Source organism: Pezoporus flaviventris, unplaced genomic scaffold (genome assembly GCF_033815535.1).
Source record: "Pezoporus flaviventris isolate CSIRO_AGI_PZ_B2104156 unplaced genomic scaffold, CSIRO_AGI_Pfla_v1 ptg000041l, whole genome shotgun sequence".
Lineage (NCBI taxonomy): Eukaryota > Metazoa > Chordata > Aves > Psittaciformes > Psittacidae > Pezoporus > Pezoporus flaviventris.
In genome coordinates this window covers 5,621,045-5,643,712 of record NW_026892589.1, presented here as the reverse complement: position 1 = coordinate 5,643,712, position 22,668 = coordinate 5,621,045, and the positions used below count along the sequence as shown (strand labels likewise).

The window sequence follows — 22,668 nt, the reverse complement described above, 5'->3', positions numbered from 1 at the left end:
ACCCACACCTCCGTGATTTCTCTTCCCATTTATCTCCTCTGGCCTGAGTTCACTTGCTCTCTTGTCGTTCTTCCCTCATGGCTCACATCATTACTGCCTCCACACAGCTTCATTCAGTCCAAGCCCACAGCACTACGCTGATGCTGGGGAACCAACAAGCCCAGTTCCCTCCCGGCTGTGAACACATCCATCCCAGTCATACTGAGATGTGGGGAGCACTCTCCCCTTCCCACTGCTGGCCCTGGCCTGCCAAGCCAGCCTGTGCATCCCGGGGATGGACACCTCCCACTCATCACAGGCAAAGGCAGGCAGCGGGATGATGCCTGAGCAGTGTGGATGGGCAGGAGGGTCCCATCACGGCGAGGCTGTGCTGAGAGGGGCTGGGGGAGTGGTACCTGGTGCAGGGAGGTGAGTTCAGCAGCGTTTGCTGAGGAGGGAGGAGAGGGAGGGAGGTGAGGGGCTTGGCTGCTCTGAGCAGAAACGTGCATGAAGTAAAGCCTCGACCCACACCCTGAATTCCACAGCTCAGCTCCAGGGACAGGGGGAGGGTGAGAGGACAGGACGGGACATTTCCATCAGACCTGCGACTTGTTTGCGAGTCTCATCTCACCAGCCCTGCCTCCTCCTCCCTCGCCTCCACCGCTCAACCTGGGTTTATTAACGCAGTCCCCCTTAGGCTAGAGGGAATCACATCCCAGGAGACATTCCAGGCTCCGCTCAGCTTCAGAGGGGATCAGAGGGAGCCAAGGGGTGGGGGGCGCTTCACCAGGACGTCTCATTTGTGGAGCACGGGCAGGTCGAGAGCGCTGCAAGACGGCACTAGCAGCGTCCTTATCAGGCACGGAGCAGCCGCAGGCTGGATCGAGTCTCTGCTCGGCTCTCTATCTCCCAGCCACTTCTGCTCCGTCCAGGCAGCGAGCTGGAAGCTCTTAACCCGGCTCTACACGGCTGGGCACAGGGAGCCTGGACAGGCTTTTTGTTCTCACCCTCTCGCTCAGGTGATGAACACAACTGTTGGTGACATGCAGCCAGGTCCAGGCTGCTGCAGGGCTGGACCCATCTCCGAGCACCCGCAGGGCCTCACCTGCCAGCTCCTCGTGCTCTGCACCAGTCGGGGCTGACACCTCTCGCCAGGAATTGGAGCTGGCTCCCCGGCGTCTGGCTCCTCAGGTGAATTGTGGTGTGCCCTGAGCCTGCGCCAGGAAAATGCCAGCAGATGAAACTTCGTCTCAGGCCAAGAGACATGAAGATGGATGTGTTTTCCTCGCCTGGCTTATCTCGCAGGCAGCGCTTCCCACCGGAGCCCTGCACTGTTTGTGTGCGCTCGGCTCCTGGCACGGGGGCAGGCGATGATTAGACAACAAACACTGTGGTGCACCTCTCCTGAGCCTGCAGCCTGTCCCTGCCCTGCCAGACCATGGCCCAGCAGGGAGATGCTTCTCAGGGGCTGAATCCCAGCGTGATACAGGGGAGGAAGAGCCGCCGGACTCCACAGCTACTTGGGCACCACTTGAGCTGCGGTGCAAGCTATGGGCTTGGGGCTGTGGCTGCCCCAGGGACCCGCTCCTTGACTGGACCCCTGTGCAGATGCACTTCTGCACGGCAAGGGGCAGGACAGTCCTGGCACCACCTCGCTTGTTGAGAGGTTAGAGGAGGCAGCAGCGCTGCCCAGCCGCTCCGCAGGCAGTCATGCACCCAGTCAGAGGGCTCTGCTCCACACTTGCCCCCTGATTTCATCTATTGCACCCAACCTCTTCACACTCTGCACTGCTGGGTTCAACACAGAATTAAGGCCAAGGAAAGTGTTTTTTTTTAAGACAAAACAAAGTAAGTGTGAAATAAGTAGTAGTGGATCAAGCAAAACTTTCTGGAAATCCATAGTGGGAATGTTGCCTGGCCTGGTTACGCTGAAGTCCGGGAAAAAAAATCAACACATTTTATTCTGGTTTTTTCATGGTGCACTGTTTGGATCCAGGACAGCCTGCACAATTCAGCCATTTTCATTAGAAAGATCTGAAAAAGCTCAAAGGAGTTTTGAAGCAAAGCATTTTGCTGACCAACAGACATTTTTACACATTACTTTACCTTTCCACTTCTGAGTTAAGGCCCAAAGGCCAAATTTCCCCTAACTCCACATCCTTCCCTTGCCCCCTGCCTATGGCCACGCTTTGGGCTGCCAGCTGAGGGGGAGAACTGAGTAATTCAAGGCCTCTTCAAGAAATACTCCTGATTGCTGGTGTTTACAAGGGCAGTTCAGGGTGCATGACCCCAGCCCTGTTTGCACCTTGTTTGCATCACCTGTACAAACACTTCGGCTGCCCAGGAGAAAAAAAAAGGTGCCAAAGCCAAAGAAAAGGGGAATCCAAAGGTGAAGGGTGAGAACAAAGACTTGCCTGATGGGGATGTGTCCCATTTGTCACCCACTGATCAGTGGCACCCACGATTCATGAGGCCATCACCTACAGAGAGAAGAGTAAAGACATTAGAGAAGGGAAGTCAAAGGGGTCCTGGGGATTTGGCTCCTGGACCCTCTTCCAGCTGCTCAGGGAAATGCCCAGAAGGTGTAAAACTCCATGCTCACTTTGCAAGGAGCCTAAAACCATGTCCCCAGCCACACAGAAAACAGCTGTGAAAGTCACACCAGGAAGGTGGCAGGAAACAAAGGACTTTAGACAAGAAAGGCTTAATCCATTTAAATTCAGTTTCTCTCTCACTTCTTTCCCTCTCCCATTTGCTCTGATCAGAGACCTCTTCCCCCACCTCCTCTCAGTCCAAAGGGCATCACAGCAGTTTCATACCCAAGTGGCCCATGAACTGGAATAGTTCTACTTTGAAAGAGCAGAATTGGACCTGGTGCTCCCTTCCTCCCTCTCGCAGTCTCCTTCCACCAAACACCTGCTGGGGAAAGGGCTGCTGAGAGGTTGTCCCCAGTTGGCGGTTCCTATTGAGACACATTACAATGCCACATCGCTTGCCCAGGCACTGACAAGCTCCCTCCTTGCTGTAAAGCACCAGGGAAGTGGAGAAGAGCTAATGCTTGTGGCTAAAAGGACTTGGAAAACCAGTGAGAGCTCTGCTGCTTGCTAGGCTTGGAAGGCAGTGAGGCAGATGCTGAGCAAGAGCTATGCATGAAGATGCTGTATCAGCAACATCTGTGACCATTGGGACCTCCCAGTCATGAAGGCTTCTGCTGAGCTTCTGCGGCCATCTCGAGACCCCTGAACCCTATATTTGGCTCCAGCCTGGGCAGGAGTGGCAGGAAAGCAAGGAGACAGAGCCTGTACTGAGAGATGTTGGGCTGTTGGAGCTCTGGGGCTGGGGTGGGAGCCCTGTGCCCATCTGCCAGCAGCCAAACTGCAGAGGTAGGGAGGAGTGCTGCACAGACAGGACAGGCAGTGGCTGAGAGACCTCCCAGCACAGCGGCAGTATTTACATCCTCAGTATGGTTCCCATAAAACAAAACATGAACAACATGATAGTAATAAAGCCTGAGATGTCAGGAAGCCTTACCCACTCCCTGCATGCCAGCTCAGGCAGCTGGAGATCAAAGTTTTCTTATTTGCATACATTTCTTGAAACAATTTGCAGCTAAACTCAGTCTACTGAGGAGATGCTAACACAGTCCAGGGCTTCTCTCATGGAAACAGGAACCAAGAAACCAGACCTGTGCATTGCTGCCTCCATCTCCAGGTGGCGGAGCAGATGGAGGCATCGGTATTTCCAAAATGGGGAGCTGCTCTCTTCCTTCCCTCAGCATCCAGCACAGCAAAAGCCTTCTAGGAAATGGTACAAAGGGCTAGACACATACATGGCTTCAGCACGGATGCTCCCCATGGGAACTGAGCAGCCTAAGAGGGTCTAAAAGGATTGCTTTTAGTCCTGGATACCCCTAGGCAGGAGAGATGAAAGCCACCTTTAAAGTGACCCGTTTAAAGCCATCCCAAACAGGACAGAACACAGTTGCAGGACTGGAAGCATTGACTTAGTTGACTCCGGCCGCTGCTCCCTCATCTGCAGATGCAAAACCACGACGACGAGGCAAAGTATCACCCCCGGGGGAGCAACGGGACCCGCTTGCACGGAGGCCAGGGGCGGGAGGGGGGTCCCGTTCGTCCCGCCCCGCTCCGCCCAGACGCCGAACGCCGTCGGGGCGGAACGGGGCGGGCCGGGCAGGACCCCCCCCCCTCCCGCGATGCCGCCGTGCCGTGTCCCCCCGGCCCATAGAGCTACGGCTTGGGGAGAACAAAAGGCAGGAGCGGGAGGAGGCGCGGGGAGGCGGGCAGGCGGCCACGGGGGGGGATAAAAGGCTCAACGGGGAACCCCCCCCCCCCTTTCTCCCTTTCCCCCATGTCCGATCCCGCTCCGCCGCCCGGCATGGCCCGTCCGCCGCTGCCCGCCGCCGCGCTGCTGGCCGCCGCTCTGCTGCACTGCGCGCCCGCCGCGCCCGCCCGCCGCCACAAGCCGGTGAGTCGGGATCAGCCGGTGCCTCCTTTCCCCTCTCCGTGGTGTCCCCCCTTGTCCCGCGGGCAGTATGTCGCTGGGCGGGGTGAGCCGCCCTCCCTGTCCATCCCCAGATGGCCCTCGGGATGCCGGTACGGGCGGCCGGGAATCACGGGTGTCCCTGCTCTGGGGGTGCCACCGCTCCGCGGGCTCCTGTGGGCACGTCCTTTCTGTAGAGCCAGGGAAAAACAGGGGCCGGGACAAGGAGTGTTTACGGGAGGACACGGGATCCCCCCTTCCTTTAAAGGCAGCGGAGTTTGCAAACAATCCCCCCCCCCCCCGCCTGCTGTGCGGGCACTGCCGAGAAGTTACGAGGAGAAGAGGCTCAAGGGGTGAATCCAACGCGCAGCAGAAGGGGAGCAGCAGGGCTCTTTCTTCCTGCATAAGCCTGCCAGATCCCAGCAGGGATGGAGCTGCGAGCAGCAGGGACTGCTGGAAAGGAGCAGCGAGAGGATCGGGGGACAAGGAGAAGACAGAGAGCTCCTTGTGCCGGGAATGTGTGTGTGTGTAATTGGGTTATTATGTACATGCACTTTGCTGGTGTGCTATAAAATAGTGACAGAGTAAATGCCCGGTAGCAGCCCAAGGGGGATTAGTTCAGGTTCTGTCGATGGTTTTATTATCAGCTCTGTCATCTGAGTGCTTTCTAACTTGGCTGCTAAATATGCTGTGGGCTGGGACTTGGCACAGCACAGCCTTGGCCCCCAAAGCGCTTGTGTTATTCCAAACGACATGTCACTGCGCTTGGCTCCACTCAGCGCCTGAGGAAGGTGAGACTGAGCTCTCGGGTGGTAGTACACTGCATCCCAGCCACCACGCTGCTCTGCAGAGTTCATCCTCATCTGAGTGCAGCCAGAGGTGGGCTGGGAGGGCAGAGCTCCACCTGTGGAAAGCTGGAGACCACCGGTTCCTGCGGGACGTTTGTTGGGCTCATAGTGCTTCGTGCTCTGATGCGTGCAAGCTGTGAAGCTGCTGCTCCTGCAGGGACCTGCTCAGCCTCTGGTCCTGGTCTTGCTGCCAGCAGGGACCTCTGTGGGATCCCCAAGGAAGGGATCCCCTAGCCCAGGTTTCACACTGCCTGAACTTGGGTCTGGTTCAGCTTTTATGTGCACTGTTCATCTCTTTTCACCAGTGCTCGCAGCTGCTGACTGACTGCAGAGGCTGCTGGGGCTCATTTGCCTCGGCCAGTGCCCCTTAAATGGGTGAAATACACCGAACTGCTGAAGAGCACAGAGTTTATGCAGGGGTCCAGGTCTGCTCAGGCTCCTGGTCCACCTAATCCACCACCATGCTTCTGAAGAAGGTCCCCCCAGCTGGCAGTCTGCTGCCCAGAGATGGTTTGTTCCTCATCTCAGGCTAGTGTGTTGTGAGTACTAATACTTTCCTTTTGGCTGCAGTAACTCCAGGTCATGCTACTTCATGTATGTTTTGCTCAGGAACACCTTGTGCTCATGTGTCTCACCAGCCTTGCGGAGCTGGGGTTTCAGATCAATGTGTGCCACTCGGTCTTTGCAGAGATAGTGGCTGCGCTGGTTTGGGGTTGGAGCTGGACAGATGATTTCCCAGCCTTCCAAATAGCAGGTCTCTTATCCCAAATAGCTGCCCTTTTGGGTTCCCTGTCTGCTGTCAAGGCTTCTGAAGGTCATTCTACTATCTCTGAGGCCAGCATTACAGTGGTTGCTCTCACATATGACAAAAGTTGACAGCAGCGTGCCCCATTCCTCTCCCAGCTGGGATACGGATGTCAGCACAGAATGGCAGAGGTGGGATTGCTGGGCTGACAGTGCCCTGTACATGTGTTTCTGCCCTCAGCCCTTCTCTGCCCTCTCTTACTAGAGAGCTCTGGCATGCCATTGCATGTTTACTTCGCTGGCTACTTTGAGTCCACACAAAGAGATGTTTCCCTGTGTCTAACAGCAGCTGATTTCCTGTCTGGGCACCTTTTGCTGTTGGGTGATGAATGAGAAAGGAGCTGAGTGGCTGAGCTGGGCAAAGAGACTCACGTTCCTACAAGACAGATAACAGTGACTTCCTCAAGCTGTGATAGTAGATGGGGTGGACAAGGACAGGATGCTGCACTGTGTCGATTCACTTCTCCATAACAAGTCACAGCAGCAGTAACTGAAGGGAGAAAGAATCAAGGGCTAAGATTCATTTTAAAGCCAGGCTACACAGGGCAAGTTGCAGAAGGACCTGTGCTCTTTGTAGCAAACCCTGTAGATCTCCTTCATTTTTACATTAATGCCTAAAGAAAGAAAGAAAGAGAAAACTGAGAGCAGAATGCAGGCTGTGTCTGGTGTCCACTGTAAAACTTGAGAACAAAAGATCTGCAGTCCTCAGGGCAGTGCACGCGCAGACAACGAATTCCTGCATTGCTTTCAGCTCCCCGGGGAAATCACAGTCAGTCCATTTGCTGGGAAACTATCTCTCAGTGGAGAAGTGCTGGGCACCCTCCCAGCTGCCATCGTAATCTCCCAGGGGCCGTATCCTGCAGGTCTTGCCCTGAGCCCAGCAGGTTCCCCCTTGGAATCATGGTGCTGCCTTCCCCACAGCCCCAGAGCCGGGAAGCCTCCTGCCTTGCTCAGGGCTCGGGCAGCTCCCGCAGGAAGGGTTTGATTTGCACTCTATGGTTTGGCTATTTAAATACTGCATGAGTGTTGGGGTAATTTTAGGCATGTTTATCCTTTGCTCTGAGACAAACTCAAGACACATGTAAGCAGTTATTCTCCAGTGGGTTTGTTGTGTTTGTGCTTCTACATGCAACACACACGCACACCCTGCACTGTGGCAAGGCTTGGGGTGTGCAGCTGGCAAACCTGAGCGGGGAGGGAGGAGAGACCAGGGAGCAGAGAAGCACTTTGGGGAGAATCCCCCACTCCAGTTCTTTACTTGCTTCCCCCATGTGTATCCTGCCCAGGCACTGTAACCGGGGGGGGGGGGGGGGGGGGCTCAGCAGGGGAAGGGGGCACTTATTCTTTTCCTGCAGGGACTTTTCCCACCAGAGACACTGTCAGCTTTTTCCTACTAATTCCAAATATTCAGACAGGTAAATGAAGGGTTCCTGGATATTCTTACAGTAGGGATGTCTCAGCCTGTGATATGAAGGGAAGCACTGATGAGTCTGCACATAACTGTCCAGCAAAATAAAAAGCAGAGCACTTCAGAGGTTCACTGAGATTTTGGTGCAGATGAGACCCAGAAGGACAGACAGGTGACCAGACCTCCTGCCCTTAGTGGGAATTGGGCAGGAGAGATCTGTCACCCTCTGTGAAAATTAGCAGTGGGGGAAAACCCTGCAGACATCTCCAGTAGATTGAGCAGGGGAACAGTGCTTGTCTTGTGGTTTGGAGATCCCAACCTACGCATCTGAGCAGCACAAACTCCCTAAGGGTAGAACATCTCCCCATAGCTCTGGAGAGGGCTGCACTGTGCCAGGAGGCTGTACACAGTGAGACATGTCCTGGCTGCTGTCCTTGGGCAGTGATAGCTCGTTGCTCACCTTAGCTTGGATGTAATCGCACAGTAGACAAAACATCTCAGCCTTCTTCCTCCTGTGGCTGGAGTGTGCCACATCCTACAGTGGTTTCTTAGTTTCAAGGGGACTTCTAGGTCATGAGATTACGGGCTCTTGAGACCTTTTGCTCTCCTGGCATCCTGGGGCTTGTTTGCTTTGTAAGTACTCCTGTTTCTGGCAAACTGTTGCTTGGGTGACACCAGCAGCTTGGCTGTGGTGTTGTTGATGGAGTACACTCACAAACTGTCACGTAATTAAAGTGTCTGATAATAAAAATAGTCCTGCAGTGTTTATTCATTTGCTTTCTCTTGTTACATCAGAGCCTAGGTCTTCTCATTCTGTCTGTGGGCATAAACATTTGCAGTCCATTATGTTTCATGTTCCGTGTTGCTTAGGAAAAATAAACATTTTCCTTTTTTCGTTGCCAACAACAATTACCACCAAATAATCCGGAAACAAACTGTCAGGCCCCAGGAGGTAGGGCTTGATGGTGCCACCGAGTATGGGAAGCAAGCAGAGGGGAACCTCCAACTGTGTATGCATGGCCAGGCGCTGCAGCACCTCCTCTTTGGCCTCGTTTAGCCTAAGCTTGGCCTCAGCCTTTGCATCCTCCGTGCCTCTGTCTGCATGAGACTGCAGCCCAGCATGAAGGAGCCAGTCCTGTAGGAGAAGTGTAAGCAAAGAATTCATAGTTAAAGGGGTTGGGAGACTCTGCCTTGTTCTGGGGGAGGTAGGATCAATATATATGGTGGCTTTGCCTCAGCATTGTTTCCACCAAGTTTCCATTGTTTCTACTAACAGTGCCCTGACCAGCAGCACACTTGGTTCAGGGTCTGACCAGACCACAGACATGATCTGTTTCTTGCCATGAGATTTCATCTGCAGCATTAGCACCTTCTGAGCCCAGTCTGCTTCCGGGACACAACCTGACTAGAGTGGAGCTGGCTCCAGTTTTACCACCAACCATCAGCTGTAGCTGCACTTTCAAATCCACCCCTTGCAAATCCATGCTGGGCTGAGAGGCAGGCTGGCCACAAATCTGGCCATGGTACTCTGTGCATCAGGATGAGCGACAGTGCTGATCTCAGGCAGCAACATTGCTGCAGCTTGTTAATGTAGTGTAGAGCTCCTGGGGGGCACAGCAACCCGTCAGTGTACAGAAATGGGGTGAGAGAGCTATCTTACATGAGAACTGCAGGAGAAAACATCTCTGCTCTCCTTCCCCACGGGCTGAACCAAGGGCAGGAGTGCTCTGAGGTGCAGGCTCAGAGGTAGGAGGAGGTTAATGCTACTAAACAAAGAGACAGCAAATATCAGTGCCTTGACAAACACTGAGTAACAGAGGAAGAAAGTGGGGAGAGATGGAAAAGTAGCAGCAGAGGGACAGGGAGATGGGGAGAAAACCCATGAGATCATCCCCTAGCAGAAGAGGAAACAGCCCCCAATGAGAGGGGAAGTATCCAAGACTGATGTGATTCTTGTTATAACTTGTCCAGTCACTCCTGTCTGATGGGGAGAGGGGCTCTCCTTTCATGTCTGTGCTGCAGAAGCAGGCAGGAGCTCAGATAATTAGGTAGAGGAGACAAGTTTAAGTTCAGGGCAGGCAGCTGAGGATGGACCCAGGCAGACAAGAGAGCAATGGGTTTGTCAGTACGAGGCACTAGCCTCACTCTTGGGGTTATTCTCCACTGCAGCTATGGTGTTGTAGCTGCTTCTCCTCCTGGGAGGCTCTGGAGGGCAAATGCTGCCCAACACAATGAGGTTAAAGATGATCCCGGCTCCTCTGGGTGGCTGGGACACTTCCTGGGAAGCTTGGCTGGTGTTCATCTGGCCTCAGCAGACCAGAAGTGATGGCTGCTTGTATCGCAGCACTTGAGGTCTGATAAAGCTGCGAAGAACTGAGTGGGCAGCCTGTACCTCTGGTGTGGTTTCTGCTTTCCCATGGGATCTGTCCTTTGCCTCCTGTTCCCTCTTAGCTTTTTGGTCACAAGGCTGAGGAAGAGGCACTTCTTTTGTGAGGAGCTGTGGCCAGCCTGCAGCACAGCCCTCTTTTTGTATAGCTTTGCTCCTCTGCTGTCCTCGCTGCCCTTGAGCCTTGGTTTCAGGCAGCCCCTCTGCACTCATGTTGTGCAGACATTTTACTGCTCAGTCTCTATTGCAAAGCTCTGGCCTCTTCCTTTGGCTAAAATCTGTCTGTTCCATGCACAGCAGCCACCCCAGCTGTGGGTTATACTGGGAACGGCAGTGTAAGTGTCTGCACACTAGCTAGAGGCTCCGATCCAGCTCTGCACTCAGCTGGTCTGAATGCTTGTGACTTGGGATGCAAGGATTCTCCTTTGCTTTTTGTCTTCAGTAATCCTCTCCCCTCTGGTGGTGGGATGGGAGGAGTGAGGATGCCCTGATAGTTACCCAGCAGCCAGTGCCCTCCTCATCCTCTCTACACAGGCCTGTACTAGCTCTAGCAGCAGCACAGCCCTAAGCAAACCCCTAAGCATACAGTTGGGACATTATTCCACAGCTTGGGAGAACAAAGCAGGACCTGCCCAGGAGAGGGTGGGTTCAGCACTGGGTGGGAAGGATGCAACCTTAAGTGAGAGGACATGTTATCTAAGCCTTGGGAAGTGCCTGCAGCAAGGTGTGTCCAGCCAAGGAGACCAAAATCTCCAGCCTGATGTGTCTCCTGAGCATTGTTTGGCAAGTGGTTTCTGCCTGTCACATTTCCCCTTGCTAGCTGCGCCTGCAGTGGCATTTTCCAGCCCTTTCCTGCCATGGTGCTAATGTTGGTGCAATGACGACAAGGAGAAACTCACTGTTTGTCTAGGGGCACAAGGGGCACAGTGAGCACACAGGGCAGCCGGGCAGGTCTTGCCTCCTGCCTCCACCCAGAGCCATTGAGAGGACCACACTGTGACCCCTCAGGGATGGATCTTGGCAAGGGCTGGCAGGCAGGAGGAGGGAGGGTCCTGCCTAAGGCAAGGTGGGGTTTGGATGGCTGGAAGCTGGGATTAATGCCAGTTGCCTTGAGCTAACCAAAGAAGAGAAAGAAAACCTACCTCTGTCTCTCTCTGAACATGGGATCCCTCAGGGTGAGAGAGGCAGCTCCTCCTCTCTGTGCTCTGGCTGGGAGGACAGTCACCAGTTTATGCCAGTGCCCCCAGCCAATAAAGCAACAACTGACCTTCCTGGGAGACCAAAGGGATGTGCTTACCATAGCCAAGACGAAAAAATAGGACTAAGACCATCTGGGTCAGCTCAGCCGGCTCACCTACCTGGACAACTCTTGAGGGTTTCCCAGTGCTCCCGGTTCCACAGTGAGAGCTGTCCCCAGGGTCCATCTCCACTCTCCCCATGTGCTTCTGAGCAGCTGTCCTGCACTTCCTGGTCCTGGGAAATGAGACACGTTAATTACCCTGTGCCCTCTAGTGACAGGACCTGCCTCTGGTGCATGTAGGAGCAAGGAGCCGAGTGTCCCTCCAGGCTGGGCTTTGGTGTCACAGCTGCCATTATGTGCTTGGCAGAAGGTCTCATCAGGGCTGGAAGCAGCATGTTGGCCAGGACATGAACATTATCAGCCTCTCCTGCTAGCTGTACTTTGCAGGCAGTAGCTGCCAGCCCAGGCAGGGTGCCAGGTGACTCTCAGAGAGCTCCCCTTGGAGAGACAGGTACCTTGGAGCTGCCTGGGCTCCAGCCTTCACGAGGTGCAGACTCCCTTGGGACAGGCCAGCTCATACTCCCTCCTTCCACTAAAGCACTGGAGGGATTCTCAGTGCTGGTGGCTTGGGTAGGCTTTGCTGTTCAGTATGTAAAATGGGTTTCCTCCTTTTCACATGTTGATGGTGTGGTTCCTGCGCTGTGTGGAAGTGCACTGAGACACCAGAATTGTGTTGATGGTTTCTAAGGCAAAGGCTGGCAGCCACCAAGGGTGTCTGGCTGGCTGGGGAGAAGCCAGCAGGCTGGGGTGGTGACAGACACACAGAAAGCCTAAACTGACACATGGACACCTAAACTGCACCTTATGTGACCTCCCTGGCTCCTCTGTCCATCTGTGCATCGCTCAGAGGCACGGGGCCACTGCAGAGCTGGGAGCTCAGTAGCGGAATTAATGCCAAGGGCTTCACACTTCATTCCAGCCCGCATGAATGGGCTCATTGTAGAGAACAGAGTGGTGGCAGCACGTGGATTACACGGCATCATGGCAGCTCTGGCATCATGCCATCCTGACCTTTGTGTCCCCTGCAAGGCAGCCAGGAGAGCCGGTCAGGAAGAAGCTCTTTGCAGGGGAAGGAAAGGGACCCCTAAACCCCAGGTCCTCACCCTGGAGCCCTGTGGGATGGAGCCTGCCTGCCTGTTGTATCACTGCTGCATCTCAGCTCTTCCTGCTGCTCAAGCACCTTTAAATTTGCTTGCACAGAATCAGGCAAAAAAAGATCTGTGTTTGGACCTCTGGCTTGGTCCGCATGGTGAGACAGGGAGCAAGCACCTCTCACCCCACATGCCTTACTGCAGGTTGGGGACACTTGAGTCATGTTTCCTGGTGGCCCCATAGTCCTGCTGTCAGGTGGGGAACCAGTGGAAGTCAGCTAATTAACATCAGTTAATGTTGCCAAGAGGAGCTGTGCTTTTCCACCTAATCCAGGTGATCCTGTCCCCAAGCAGAGTCATGGGTCACCTCTACTCGTGTCCAGGAGGGAATAAAGGTTGTGTGGTAAAGGGGTGGAATTTACTCTCTAGTGATTTGTTTCATTCTTGAAGGGTCTGGTTCTCATCCACAGCTTGGAAAAGCATTTCCTGCCAGCCAGCTGCCAAGGAAAAGTGGACCAAAAATAGCCCAGTGCTTAGGGGGTGCCATGGCATGACACAACACAGTGCCTCGCAGGTGTGATCTAGCTTGGAGCAGCACGGCCCAGGGAATGGAGGATGCCTGTGGGGAGCAGTTGGTGCCCCAGTAGCAGGGGAACAGCCTCAGGCAGGGGTGGAACTCACCACTGCAGGACTGCTGCGGGTGGGCATTCACCACTCTGCATCGGGACACCTTTCCCCAGTCACTGAAGTTGTGGCTTTGCTTTCTCCTTTCAGGACGTGTCCCGAAAGCATCACACCTGGAAGGAGCAGAGTCCTTGGCTGTCTTCCTTGGTGAACACTGTGGGGACCGGTGTGCCTATGAAGGGCTTCCCTGTGAATGCAGATGAGGCAGCGGTGCGCTGGAACCCGCCCCGGTGCGGCGTTCCAGACCTCCCAGTGCTGCCGGACGGACAGAACGGGCGGAACCGGCAGAAGCGATTTGTCCTCTCCGGTGGGCGCTGGGACAAGACCGATCTCACCTACAAGTAAGAGAGTTCCAAACTGGGAGTCAGGCTGGTTTGCTTCTCCCTCCCCCAAACCTCTCAGTCTGATGGCCCCAGGAGCGTGGCACGCTTTGATTTGACCAGGGGGCAGCCAGGGAACAGGGGAGCCACACACTGCACCACCAGCAGCATCGCACCCAGCACCTCCACATCCCCTCTTGCACGCACTGCCATAAACACAGCTGCCCACCCACCCCTCACATTCTGCATCACCCCTCAGTCAGTCCCTTGTGCATCAACACCCCTGTGCATTCCCTTCCCTACATCAAACCAAGCCGAGCCTCCACCACCAGCCTTCTCCCGCTGTGCCTTTGCCCCCACAGCCGCCCCGCCGTGGGCTTACCTCACAGTTTATTTTACAAAGGCCTTTTTATTCAGCTGTTAGCGATGTTCCCATAAACACAACTTCAGTGTGAAGTTCTGCCCTGATCACCCGACACATCCTCAATTGCAGATTTGCTCAACAGGCTCGCAGGAGGGTTGTGCTGCCTCCCCAGTTGCCCACATGGGCATGAGCGGAGAAGTGAGCACACTCATATGGACCTTGACAGCATGTAATCCATCTTTGGTTTAATTAAGTGCAGGAGACAGTTCCTCATGGTATTAGGGGTCTGTAGGTAACAGAAAGGTGTCTGGGTTTTTTTGGTCAACTGTATTAAAGAAAGAACCACAGCAGAGACTAACAATCCCCAACAGCGTTAATGGAAGGGAAAGAAAGCTCCCTCTGTGGCATATCTCATAGTCTGCTTATGGTATAGGAGGGGAGAAGATGCAGCAGCTGCTCTGAGTGAGCCCAATTTCCAGGGACATAAATGCAGAGATCGAGGAGTAGAGATCACATCACAGCACTTGCAGGCACCTCTGTGGGGTGGACTCATGGGGGACAGACCTGGAAAATGCTGCAGCACTTCAGCAAAACACAGCTCTGAAAGCTCTCCAGAAAGCTCACCTCCAGTCCCCCAGCCAGAGGGTTTCAACACTGATAGGATTTGTCTGTTGCACATGCTGCTTGGAATGGGGTGCTGTAGCAGTGCTTGTATGGATTGGAGATGTTCTGGTGCTGAAACAGAGCGGCACTGATCCTACAGCTAGTGTCTTCATGACAGCAGTGTGCATGGCACAGCACGTGATGCTCTCGTCATCCAGTGTCTGCTGCCTTTCAGAATCATCAGGTTCCCGTGGCAACTTGTGAAGTCTAAAGTGAGGAGGACCATTGAGGAAGCTTTGAAAGTGTGGAGTGACGTGACACCGCTGACCTTCACTGAGGTGCAGGAGGGACGGGCTGACATCGTCATCGATTTCACAAGGTGAGCGTGGTGGGCAGCAGCACCCTCCTCACACACAAAGAAGACCCCAAGGCTCTAACCAGAGCTGAGGGCCAGCAGCACACAACTTCAGCTCATGTTTCTGCTTTCAGAGACTGGGATCATTTTTGGGTTTGGTACTTGTTGCCAGTTGTGGCTGCTTGGTGTAAGTGCAGCTGTCCCATGCTGGCTGTGCACAGCACCGTTACTGATCGCTCATTAATTTTCCTGGTACATTTACATTTCTCTGCCCACAGGCTGTTTTCTTAAGTGTTTGTTTTGACTTTCCGTCTTCGGATCCTCCATCCTGTCCCTTGATGGAACGTAACTGTCTGCCCAAAGACAAATATAGTTGCTTGGTTAAATGGATCTTGGCTCCTGGCCTGAAATTCACTTTTGGCAAAATACGCATGGGGGCAAAGACTTCCCTCTGCTGCGTGTTTTCACAGAGCTAATAAAGGCAGTGGAGACGGTCCAAGCAGTGATGTGATTTGCATACTGTGTATTGCCTGTGCCTCCCTCAGCTCTCTAAAGTAGCTGCATCTCTCACAGGTTTCCTTCATCAGTCAAGAGAGGGTTTGGCTTGAGTGAGGACCTGAGGATTTGGCTGGGTTTGCTGCCAGCTGCCCCTCTGCATCCCCCCACCACACAGTTGTGTCAATCAACTTAATCTTAGGTTGAGCAGCCACCTCCTTAATTCTTTGGGCTCTACAGTCAGCTTTGGGCTGGAAGCTGAACAGCGGGAGGGAAACATCCTTGAGAAAACACGTGAACTCCCCAGGGATTGGTGTGACTAAGCTCAGCTTCCTCAGTGCCCAGAACTGGCTTTGTAGCAATCAGAAGAGCTCTGAACAGTTGATCTGGACTTGTGGGATGAACTTGGGATGGGAGTGAGAGCTGCTGTCCCTTCACAGTGGCTCCCCACCTTTGGCCATACAGTGCTGTTCACTGTGGGTACATGGCTGTTTGTCTGAGGTGCAATGTGCCTTCCCTCCAGGTACTGGCATGGAGACAACCTGCCTTTTGACGGGCCCGGAGGGATCCTGGCACATGCGTTCTTCCCCAAGACACACCGGGAGGGAGATGTCCATTTTGACTACGACGAGACCTGGACGATTGGGAACAACCTGGGTACGGTACTGTTTCAGGGAGAGCTGTGGATGGTCCAGGATGCTCAACAGTGCACTTGGAAACAATTCCATTAGGGTGTGAGCAGGGACCCTGTAAAACTGAGAGGCAACAACCATTTTTGTGGCATGCACTGTTGTCTCCCACCACTTACAAGCACAACGTTAGTATTCAGGTCTTTCCTTGTCATTTTTCAGCCACAGCAATGCCTGTGTCCAGCACCAGGACCCTGGCTTCCTGGTGGGCTCCTCCTGTTCTTTGAGGGGGGAACAAGAGAGATGACTCCTCCACCACTGGGGATTGCACCCAGCATTGGCAGGAGCCATTGGAAATAAAGGAGGGAAAGGATGAAGGGAAACTGGGGCTCAAGCATGGGGTGACACAGTTGTCTTCCAAAGGAAGTTTCAGCCCCAGTCCCTGCATGCACTGTTCACCATCTGCCCTCAAACAAGTCCATAAAGGGAAACTGCCCAGGCTCCACCTCTGTGTCCCCGTAGCCTGGGAATGCTCTGACCATAAACAACACCACATCGAGTCAAGACTCTTTTCTCTTTTAGGTTTTTCCTTTTGCTAATAATAGATTCAGCTGGTAGCTCTGTGCTGGGGCACTCAGGCTCTAGTGTCACAGTATCTCATGAGATACTGCAGTGCCGCCTGGGACCAACTGGATCAGTGCCCAAAGCATCAGTTTCTGCAAGACCCATCAAAATTAACCCAGGTCAGGCCCTCCTCCTCCTCCTCCTTCCCAGTTTATCTGCAGGGGCAAAAACCAATCACAAAGCCCATGTTAACCCCCTGCCTCACTCTCGAGTTTCCCAGACGTTTTGCCCATGTTGATGTTGAGGGCTCAGATGGGCTTCCCAGAAGTTGATGCCATTGTCGGTTATACACCAACTTGACTCTGCATGGGGCACAGGACCCTGCCCATGCTGAGCCAAAAAGAACCACAGGGCACCAGACCTCTCTGCAGAAGCATTTCTGCTCCTGAGGAAGGGTGGGCTCTGCCTTCTCTCACCCTCTGTTGGGGCTGCCTGTGTTGGTGAAGAATGTCCTACATTCTCCCACAAAGACAGTGTTGGAGGCAAAGCAGGAACTGAAAATGGATGCCAGTTCCCATCAGAATCCAGCCTTATTCCATAGCCTTTCCCCAACCTACATCTTCCATAAATAAATGTTGTAAAAGCTCTTTGCAGCTAATTGCCATTTAATATGCTGAAAAGAGCTTTACAATATAAACATGGATAAATCCTTGGCTCAGTTCTGAGTGAGAAGGGGAAATTCTTAGCCTCATTTTTACAGATAGGAAACCAGAAGTACAAGGACGCCTGAGATGTCCTCTCTGGGGATCCCTGGGGTCACCCCAGAGCTGAGCAGGACACAGGACTCCACAGAGAGGACCTGTGAGGGACACAGGGATGCTCCCAGCACTGCTCCTTCAGGCGTGCTCTTGTTCACCTCCCCCTGACAATCTGAGAACAGCACAGCTGATCTGCCAACACTGGAAAGCATCAAGTGAGGAGCCTGCCAAGCTAAACACAGTGTCTGAGAGTTCGTAATAAATCACTGACACAGAAATCCCACTTTCTCAGCTGACCTACATGTGTCGATTTAATTGGGTCAGTTCAATATAAAGCTGAACAACAACGGGCTCACCTTCCCCTCTGCCCTTCCCAGGCATTCCTCCCAGCTGCATTGCCCCTGCCCCATCCCGTCCCATCCTGTCCTGCTGCTGAGAAGTGACCTGCTCCCATGGAGCCAGTGGGGAAATCCTGCTTGGAGCAAGTGAGGCTGCCTGACTCACATCCCTGCCTTTCCCATCACTTGGGCTGCAGCGTGGAGGATTTCTGGCTGGAAGAGAGTGAATGAATAAGCTGGGACTTGTCAAAAAACATACTCTGCTCGCAGGCTGTGCTGCTTAATACGCCTGTCTTCCAGCTTCCCCTGAAATCTATCAACTTCAAAAAGGATCCATTAGGAGCTAAACACCACCTGCCAAATGACACATTTTTTCACACTGAAATCCACTTCCCCACCTCCCCCTCCTTTTCTAGATGCTCCAAGGTCATGTATTCCTAAACATGATCTCCCGTAAATCTACTTCAGTCAGGTGAAGAAGGCCCAGGCCTTGACACGGGCTGACTTTTTATGGATTTATTTCTAAACATCACCTCGACACAGTCCAGTCCACACACAAGCAATAAATGAGCTCCCTCTGCTGTCTGTGACAACCGCCATTAGCAAGTTCTAATCTCAGAGGGTTCAGTGGACGTGAGCTAAATGGGACCCGATGCACTCCAGCTGTAGACAACAACTGCTGGGTGGACAAAACCCAACCTTGCCACCCCCCCACCTATGTTTATGAGCCAGACTTCCTTCTCTGTGCCTATCTCTCCTTTCCAAAAGTGCACGGAGCATTCCTTTCTTCTTGGTAGCTGGAGAGGTGCAAGGAGCCCCTGGCGACAGAATCGCAAATTACCAACATGCCCAGGCTGATACCTGAGTGTATGAATTCACTCAGGTGCTCCTGAAACAGTGGATCCATTAATTATGCCCTTTTACTCCTTAGAAAAACACAAACATGGTGTAGAGCTACACAGGGGAAGTGCAGGAACACCAACCTGGGTGCACTGTAGTGAGGCAGATTTCTCTTTCCTTGTGTTAGACTCCTACAGCAATGGCTGCTGGTTGGTAGAAGTGAACCTGAGAGGCATTCGTCCCACATACAAGCAGACAAAAGCAACTCCCACCTTTTCCCTTTGCAGGCACTGACCTCCTGCAAGTGGCTGCTCACGAGTTTGGCCATGTCCTGGGCCTGCAGCACACGGCTGTCTCCAAGTCACTCATGTCTCCTTTCTACATCTTCCGCTACCCACTGAGCCTGAGTGAGGATGACAAGCAAGGTATCCAGTACCTCTATGGGAAACCCAAACTGGATCCTGTCCCAACCCCAACTGAGCCAGCAGAGCTGCCCCAGGCAGGCCTTGAAACCAATGAGATCACCAATGTAGAGGTGAGCAAGTAGCCTGTGTGTCCTCCTTTAACACCACAGCTGGGGCTGTCCTAACCAAGAGGCCAGCAGCAGGCTTACATGTGGTTTGGTGTCTGTCTTCCACCTTGAGTCCAGGTCCGGACTCCCTGCTGGCGCTGCCAGCTAGGCTGGGGTGTTGGAACCAGATGAGCTCCAGGTCCTTTCTAACCCTTACTATTCTGCTTTGGCAGGCAGTGCAGCCCGACGCCTGCGACACAGCTTTCGATGCTGTGTCTACCATCCGAGGGGAGCTCTTCTTCTTCAAGTCCCGCTACGTGTGGCGGCTTCGAGCAGGAAAGCTGCAGGACGGCTACCCAGCTCTGGCCTCCCGCCACTGGCAGGGCATCCCCAGCTCTGTCGATGCCACCTTTGAGGACCCTCTGGGCAATATCTGGTTTTTCCAAGGTAAGAGCTGGACTGGGATCAGACAGCTCAGAAATGCATCTCCTTTACGTAGGGGTATTCAGGACCCAACAAGTTCCTGGGAAGATAAACTTGGGCATCCTCAGCAATCCAGTGATCCTTGTTATTTGTTTCCTTCTCTGTTTAGGTCAAACTTTTTAGTAGATATTGTCACTTTTATGCACAGCCACAATATCTCATTCTCCTTCTCTGGAACACAAACATTTGTTTTGAGGTTTTGCCCTGGCAATGCTGCTGGCAGAGCATCTTCCCAGCTGTCCTGGTAATCAGTGCCAGAAGAGAACCTCAGACAGCTTCACTGGTTGTGAAACTCCTGCGCCTGTGCCTCAAGGCCCTGCATCTTTTCTGCTCCTCAGAGACAAGCATGTGGAGTTTCTTTAGTGCCCCAAGACCAAATGAGACTACACAGAGCCTGTGTGCAGAACCAGACAACCTCTGGCCACCACAGGCATTAAAAACCCATGGTGGGGGCAAACCTCCTCCTGGCCATCTTTGGAGTTCAAGGCCAACAACAAATCCCATTAAAGAAGACAGCTCCACTGTTTTCCTTAATGCTCTTTCCAAGTGTAAATTTAATAGCAAGGGTGCAGAATGAGGAAGGTACCCAGGTGTCCTGGGTGTGCCCGCCCTGTCTGCCCTCCATGAGCACCAGAAGGCACATCATGGGGCTCTGCAGGCAGTGCTCCTGCATAAAGAGGTCACTTAGCACCTGACCTGTACACAAGGACTTACAGTGCTAAAATTGGCAGGCTCCTACCAAGAGTTAAAATGAGATAAGGGGAAAGTATTACATGCCATAGACTAATTACAGAGATTCCTCTTTTAATCTAATCTGGAAATAGGCTTCCAGTCTTTATTTCAGCTTGGCAATTGCTACCTAGTTTCTGTAGCTTGCTCCTCTACAGCTGCATGCCCCCTCTATGCCTGTGCATGCCCACGTATGTTCTCCAAGCATGGAGTTTGCAGGGTGGATGCTGATCCCTCCAGCCAAGTCTTTCCTTATAACTTCCACAGATAGAGAAAAGACAGCTGCTAAAATGGTCCTGTCCTGCTCATCCCACCACTGATACCCTTAGGGCTGGACTGAGGTGGGAAGTCAACTCCCTGCACTGACAGCACCTGTCAGTGATAGTGTCCATGACACCGGTGGGGTTTTTGCCTCTCAGGCACAGCTTCCCCTGAGAACTGTGACAAGGCATCAGCTCCAGTTGTCCAGTTCACTGCCAAATTACCAGATACAAAAAGAGCTTCTGACCCTTTGTCTCCCTTTTCTGTCTCCTCACCAGATTCTCAGTACTGGATATATGATGGTGAGAGACGGGTATCTGGTCCCACTCCAATTGTGGAGCTGGGCCTCCCTGCATCCCCTGTACAGGCAGCTCTGGTGTGGGGGGCTGAGAAGAACAAGATCTACATCTTTGGTGGAGGCAACTACTGGCGCTTCCACCCTCACACGCGCCAGGTGGACAACATCTACCCTCGGACCATGGCTGACTGGCGCGGTGTCCCTCAGGAGATCGACGCAGCTTTTCAGGATGAGTTTGGTCAGTGCAGGGACATGGCCTGCTCTGGGGTTTTATCATTATTAGTTGCAACATTCAACAGTTAAGTGTCCGATAGAGAGAATTCAAACTTTGACAAAGAAATGGTCACAGATTCCTACCCAGATGTTACTGCTCCTGACAAAGAAAGTGGTGAGAGGACAGCAGAGATGCTTCACTCCAGCCTCAGTAGCTGTCCTGAACGAACAGGCTCCTTTTGGCATTGCCTAGTTCTCCCAGACATGTCCCATGCTGAGTGAAGACAGTATGTCAGTGCTGCAGAAACACTGGGGACAGGCAGAGTGCTTGGGATGACAGGGGCAGTGATTGCCTCTTTCCTTTGAAAGGATGTGGTGGAACAGCTCCCCACTGCTTCCAGATCCCAGGGCTAGTTCCCTGCAGTAACAGATGCAGCAGGTCTTCACAAGCTCCCTGTCATCAGCCCTGTTCAGATCCTAGACAGCATCTGCTCACCCAGGACCATGTCACCACACGGGTACCAGGAATCACTAGGAATACAAATAAAATCTACCCTGTTTATTCTCCTGTGAAAACTAAAGCAGTGTGAAAGAACAGTGTACACCACAAGCCTGGGTTCAGGTGTGATGAATCTACCAGCATCTCCTGCCTCTTCCAGGTTCTGTTTTGGTACTGCGCATGCTGCATTGTCAGCTAGGGAAGAGCTCTGTGCCATTCAGACCCTGTCTGTTCTAACCCTTCTTCTCCCACCCACAGGTTTTGCCTATTTCCTGAGAGGCCGAGATTACTGGAAGTTTGATCCAGTGCAGGTGAAGGTGCTGGAGGGCTACCCACGGCAGATCAGCCAGGACTTCTTCAGCTGTGTGCCTTCCTCCAACTCCTTCAGATGAGGGGGATGCCTGTCCTCCACACTCCCCTTTCATCACCCTTACACCAGCAGCAACAAAGAGGGCTCCCTCTGCCATTACTGACTTTCTTCCAGGCACAGCATCTGACACAACAGGTCTCTGTCACAAGTGACAAAGTTTGCTCCTCTCCAGTTCCAGCAGCCCCAGCTTCAGTTGCTATCAATGTAAAAGCATTTGCCATGTTATTTGCAGGCAAGAGCGGCCACTAAATCCTTAATGTGGCCATGCTCTTCTAGCAATAGCATCCCAAAAGTCATCAAGCTAGCCTGGAACAGGATTACACTCTCCTAACCAACGTGGACCCCACCCTGTAGAACCGATCCGTCGGCATTTCCTATGTTTACACAGCTCATAACAGCAGCCCTTTGCTGCTCCAGGCATGGGCCGGGAGGGAGGAGGGCTTCCACCGAGGCGCTCCCTTGGCAGCAGGCGGGGACTTTGACGGACACTGACTGTACCTGCGGAGGAGCGCAGACGTGCGGCTGCTGCCAGGGTCACTTCCCCGGGACTGCAGCGGAGACCGACAGACCCTGCCGCAGCCCTGCTCCTGGTTTTGTGTTGTATGACTAGTACGCGTTAGGGTTTTATACGGATTTGTATATAGACAAGGGCCCCCCTTCCTTCCACGGTGCTGGGTGCCAGTGCTGGACACTGCCCCGTTGCTCCCCCTGCTAGTACGGAGATCGGGTCCCCATCCCGGGTTGCTCACACGCCGCTGACACCGCACACCCCTCTTTGCTACATGACCTTGTGCCGAAACCCCAGTGACGCTGCGGCCGGTTTCTCCCCTTCCACCGCACCCGTGCCCCTCGCCATCCCCGCCCGCGGGGGGGACACCGGCTGGAGTCACCGCAGCGAGCGGGCCGGTGTCGCGGAGGATGACCCCCGCACCGCAGGGCTATCGATACGATACCATACCGGCCCGGCCCGGCCCGGCCCGCTTACTGTAAGCGCCGATACAGCGCTGCCCGTCCCCCCGCCCGCAGTGTGAGCCCCGC

At 53.5% G+C, this 22,668-nt stretch overlaps 1 protein-coding gene across 2 annotated transcripts; it reads left to right on the top strand.

Moving 5' to 3' along the window:
* The first annotated feature begins 4,144 nt into the window (after nucleotides 1–4,144).
* MMP11 (matrix metallopeptidase 11) lies at nucleotides 4,145–22,382 on the top strand. Of its 2 annotated transcripts, none has more exons than XM_061466035.1 (8): nucleotides 4,145–4,464; nucleotides 13,091–13,341; nucleotides 14,523–14,666; nucleotides 15,661–15,794; nucleotides 18,554–18,801; nucleotides 19,011–19,224; nucleotides 20,529–20,786; nucleotides 21,519–22,382. In XM_061466035.1, the coding sequence occupies exons 1-8, from the start codon at nucleotides 4,348–4,350 to the stop codon at nucleotides 21,650–21,652; spliced, it is 1,500 nt and encodes a 499-aa protein (XP_061322019.1). In that variant the 5' UTR covers nucleotides 4,145–4,347; the 3' UTR covers nucleotides 21,653–22,382. The 2 variants fall into 2 exon arrangements, with proteins under 2 accessions (XP_061322019.1, XP_061322020.1); XM_061466036.1 differs by lacking the exon at nucleotides 4,145–4,464 and adding an exon at nucleotides 11,542–11,676.
* The last annotated feature ends 286 nt before the right edge of the window (nucleotides 22,383–22,668 follow it).

Coding starts and splice junctions, on each gene's coding strand:
- MMP11 (XM_061466035.1), top strand. CDS start 4,348: ATGTCCGATCCCGCTCCGCCGCCCGGCATGGCCCGTCCGCCGCTGCCC. Junction 14,667..15,660: donor ATCGTCATCGATTTCACAAG/GTGAGCGTGGTG, acceptor CCTTCCCTCCAG/GTACTGGCATGGAGACAACC. Junction 20,787..21,518: donor AGCTTTTCAGGATGAGTTTG/GTCAGTGCAGGG, acceptor TCCCACCCACAG/GTTTTGCCTATTTCCTGAGA.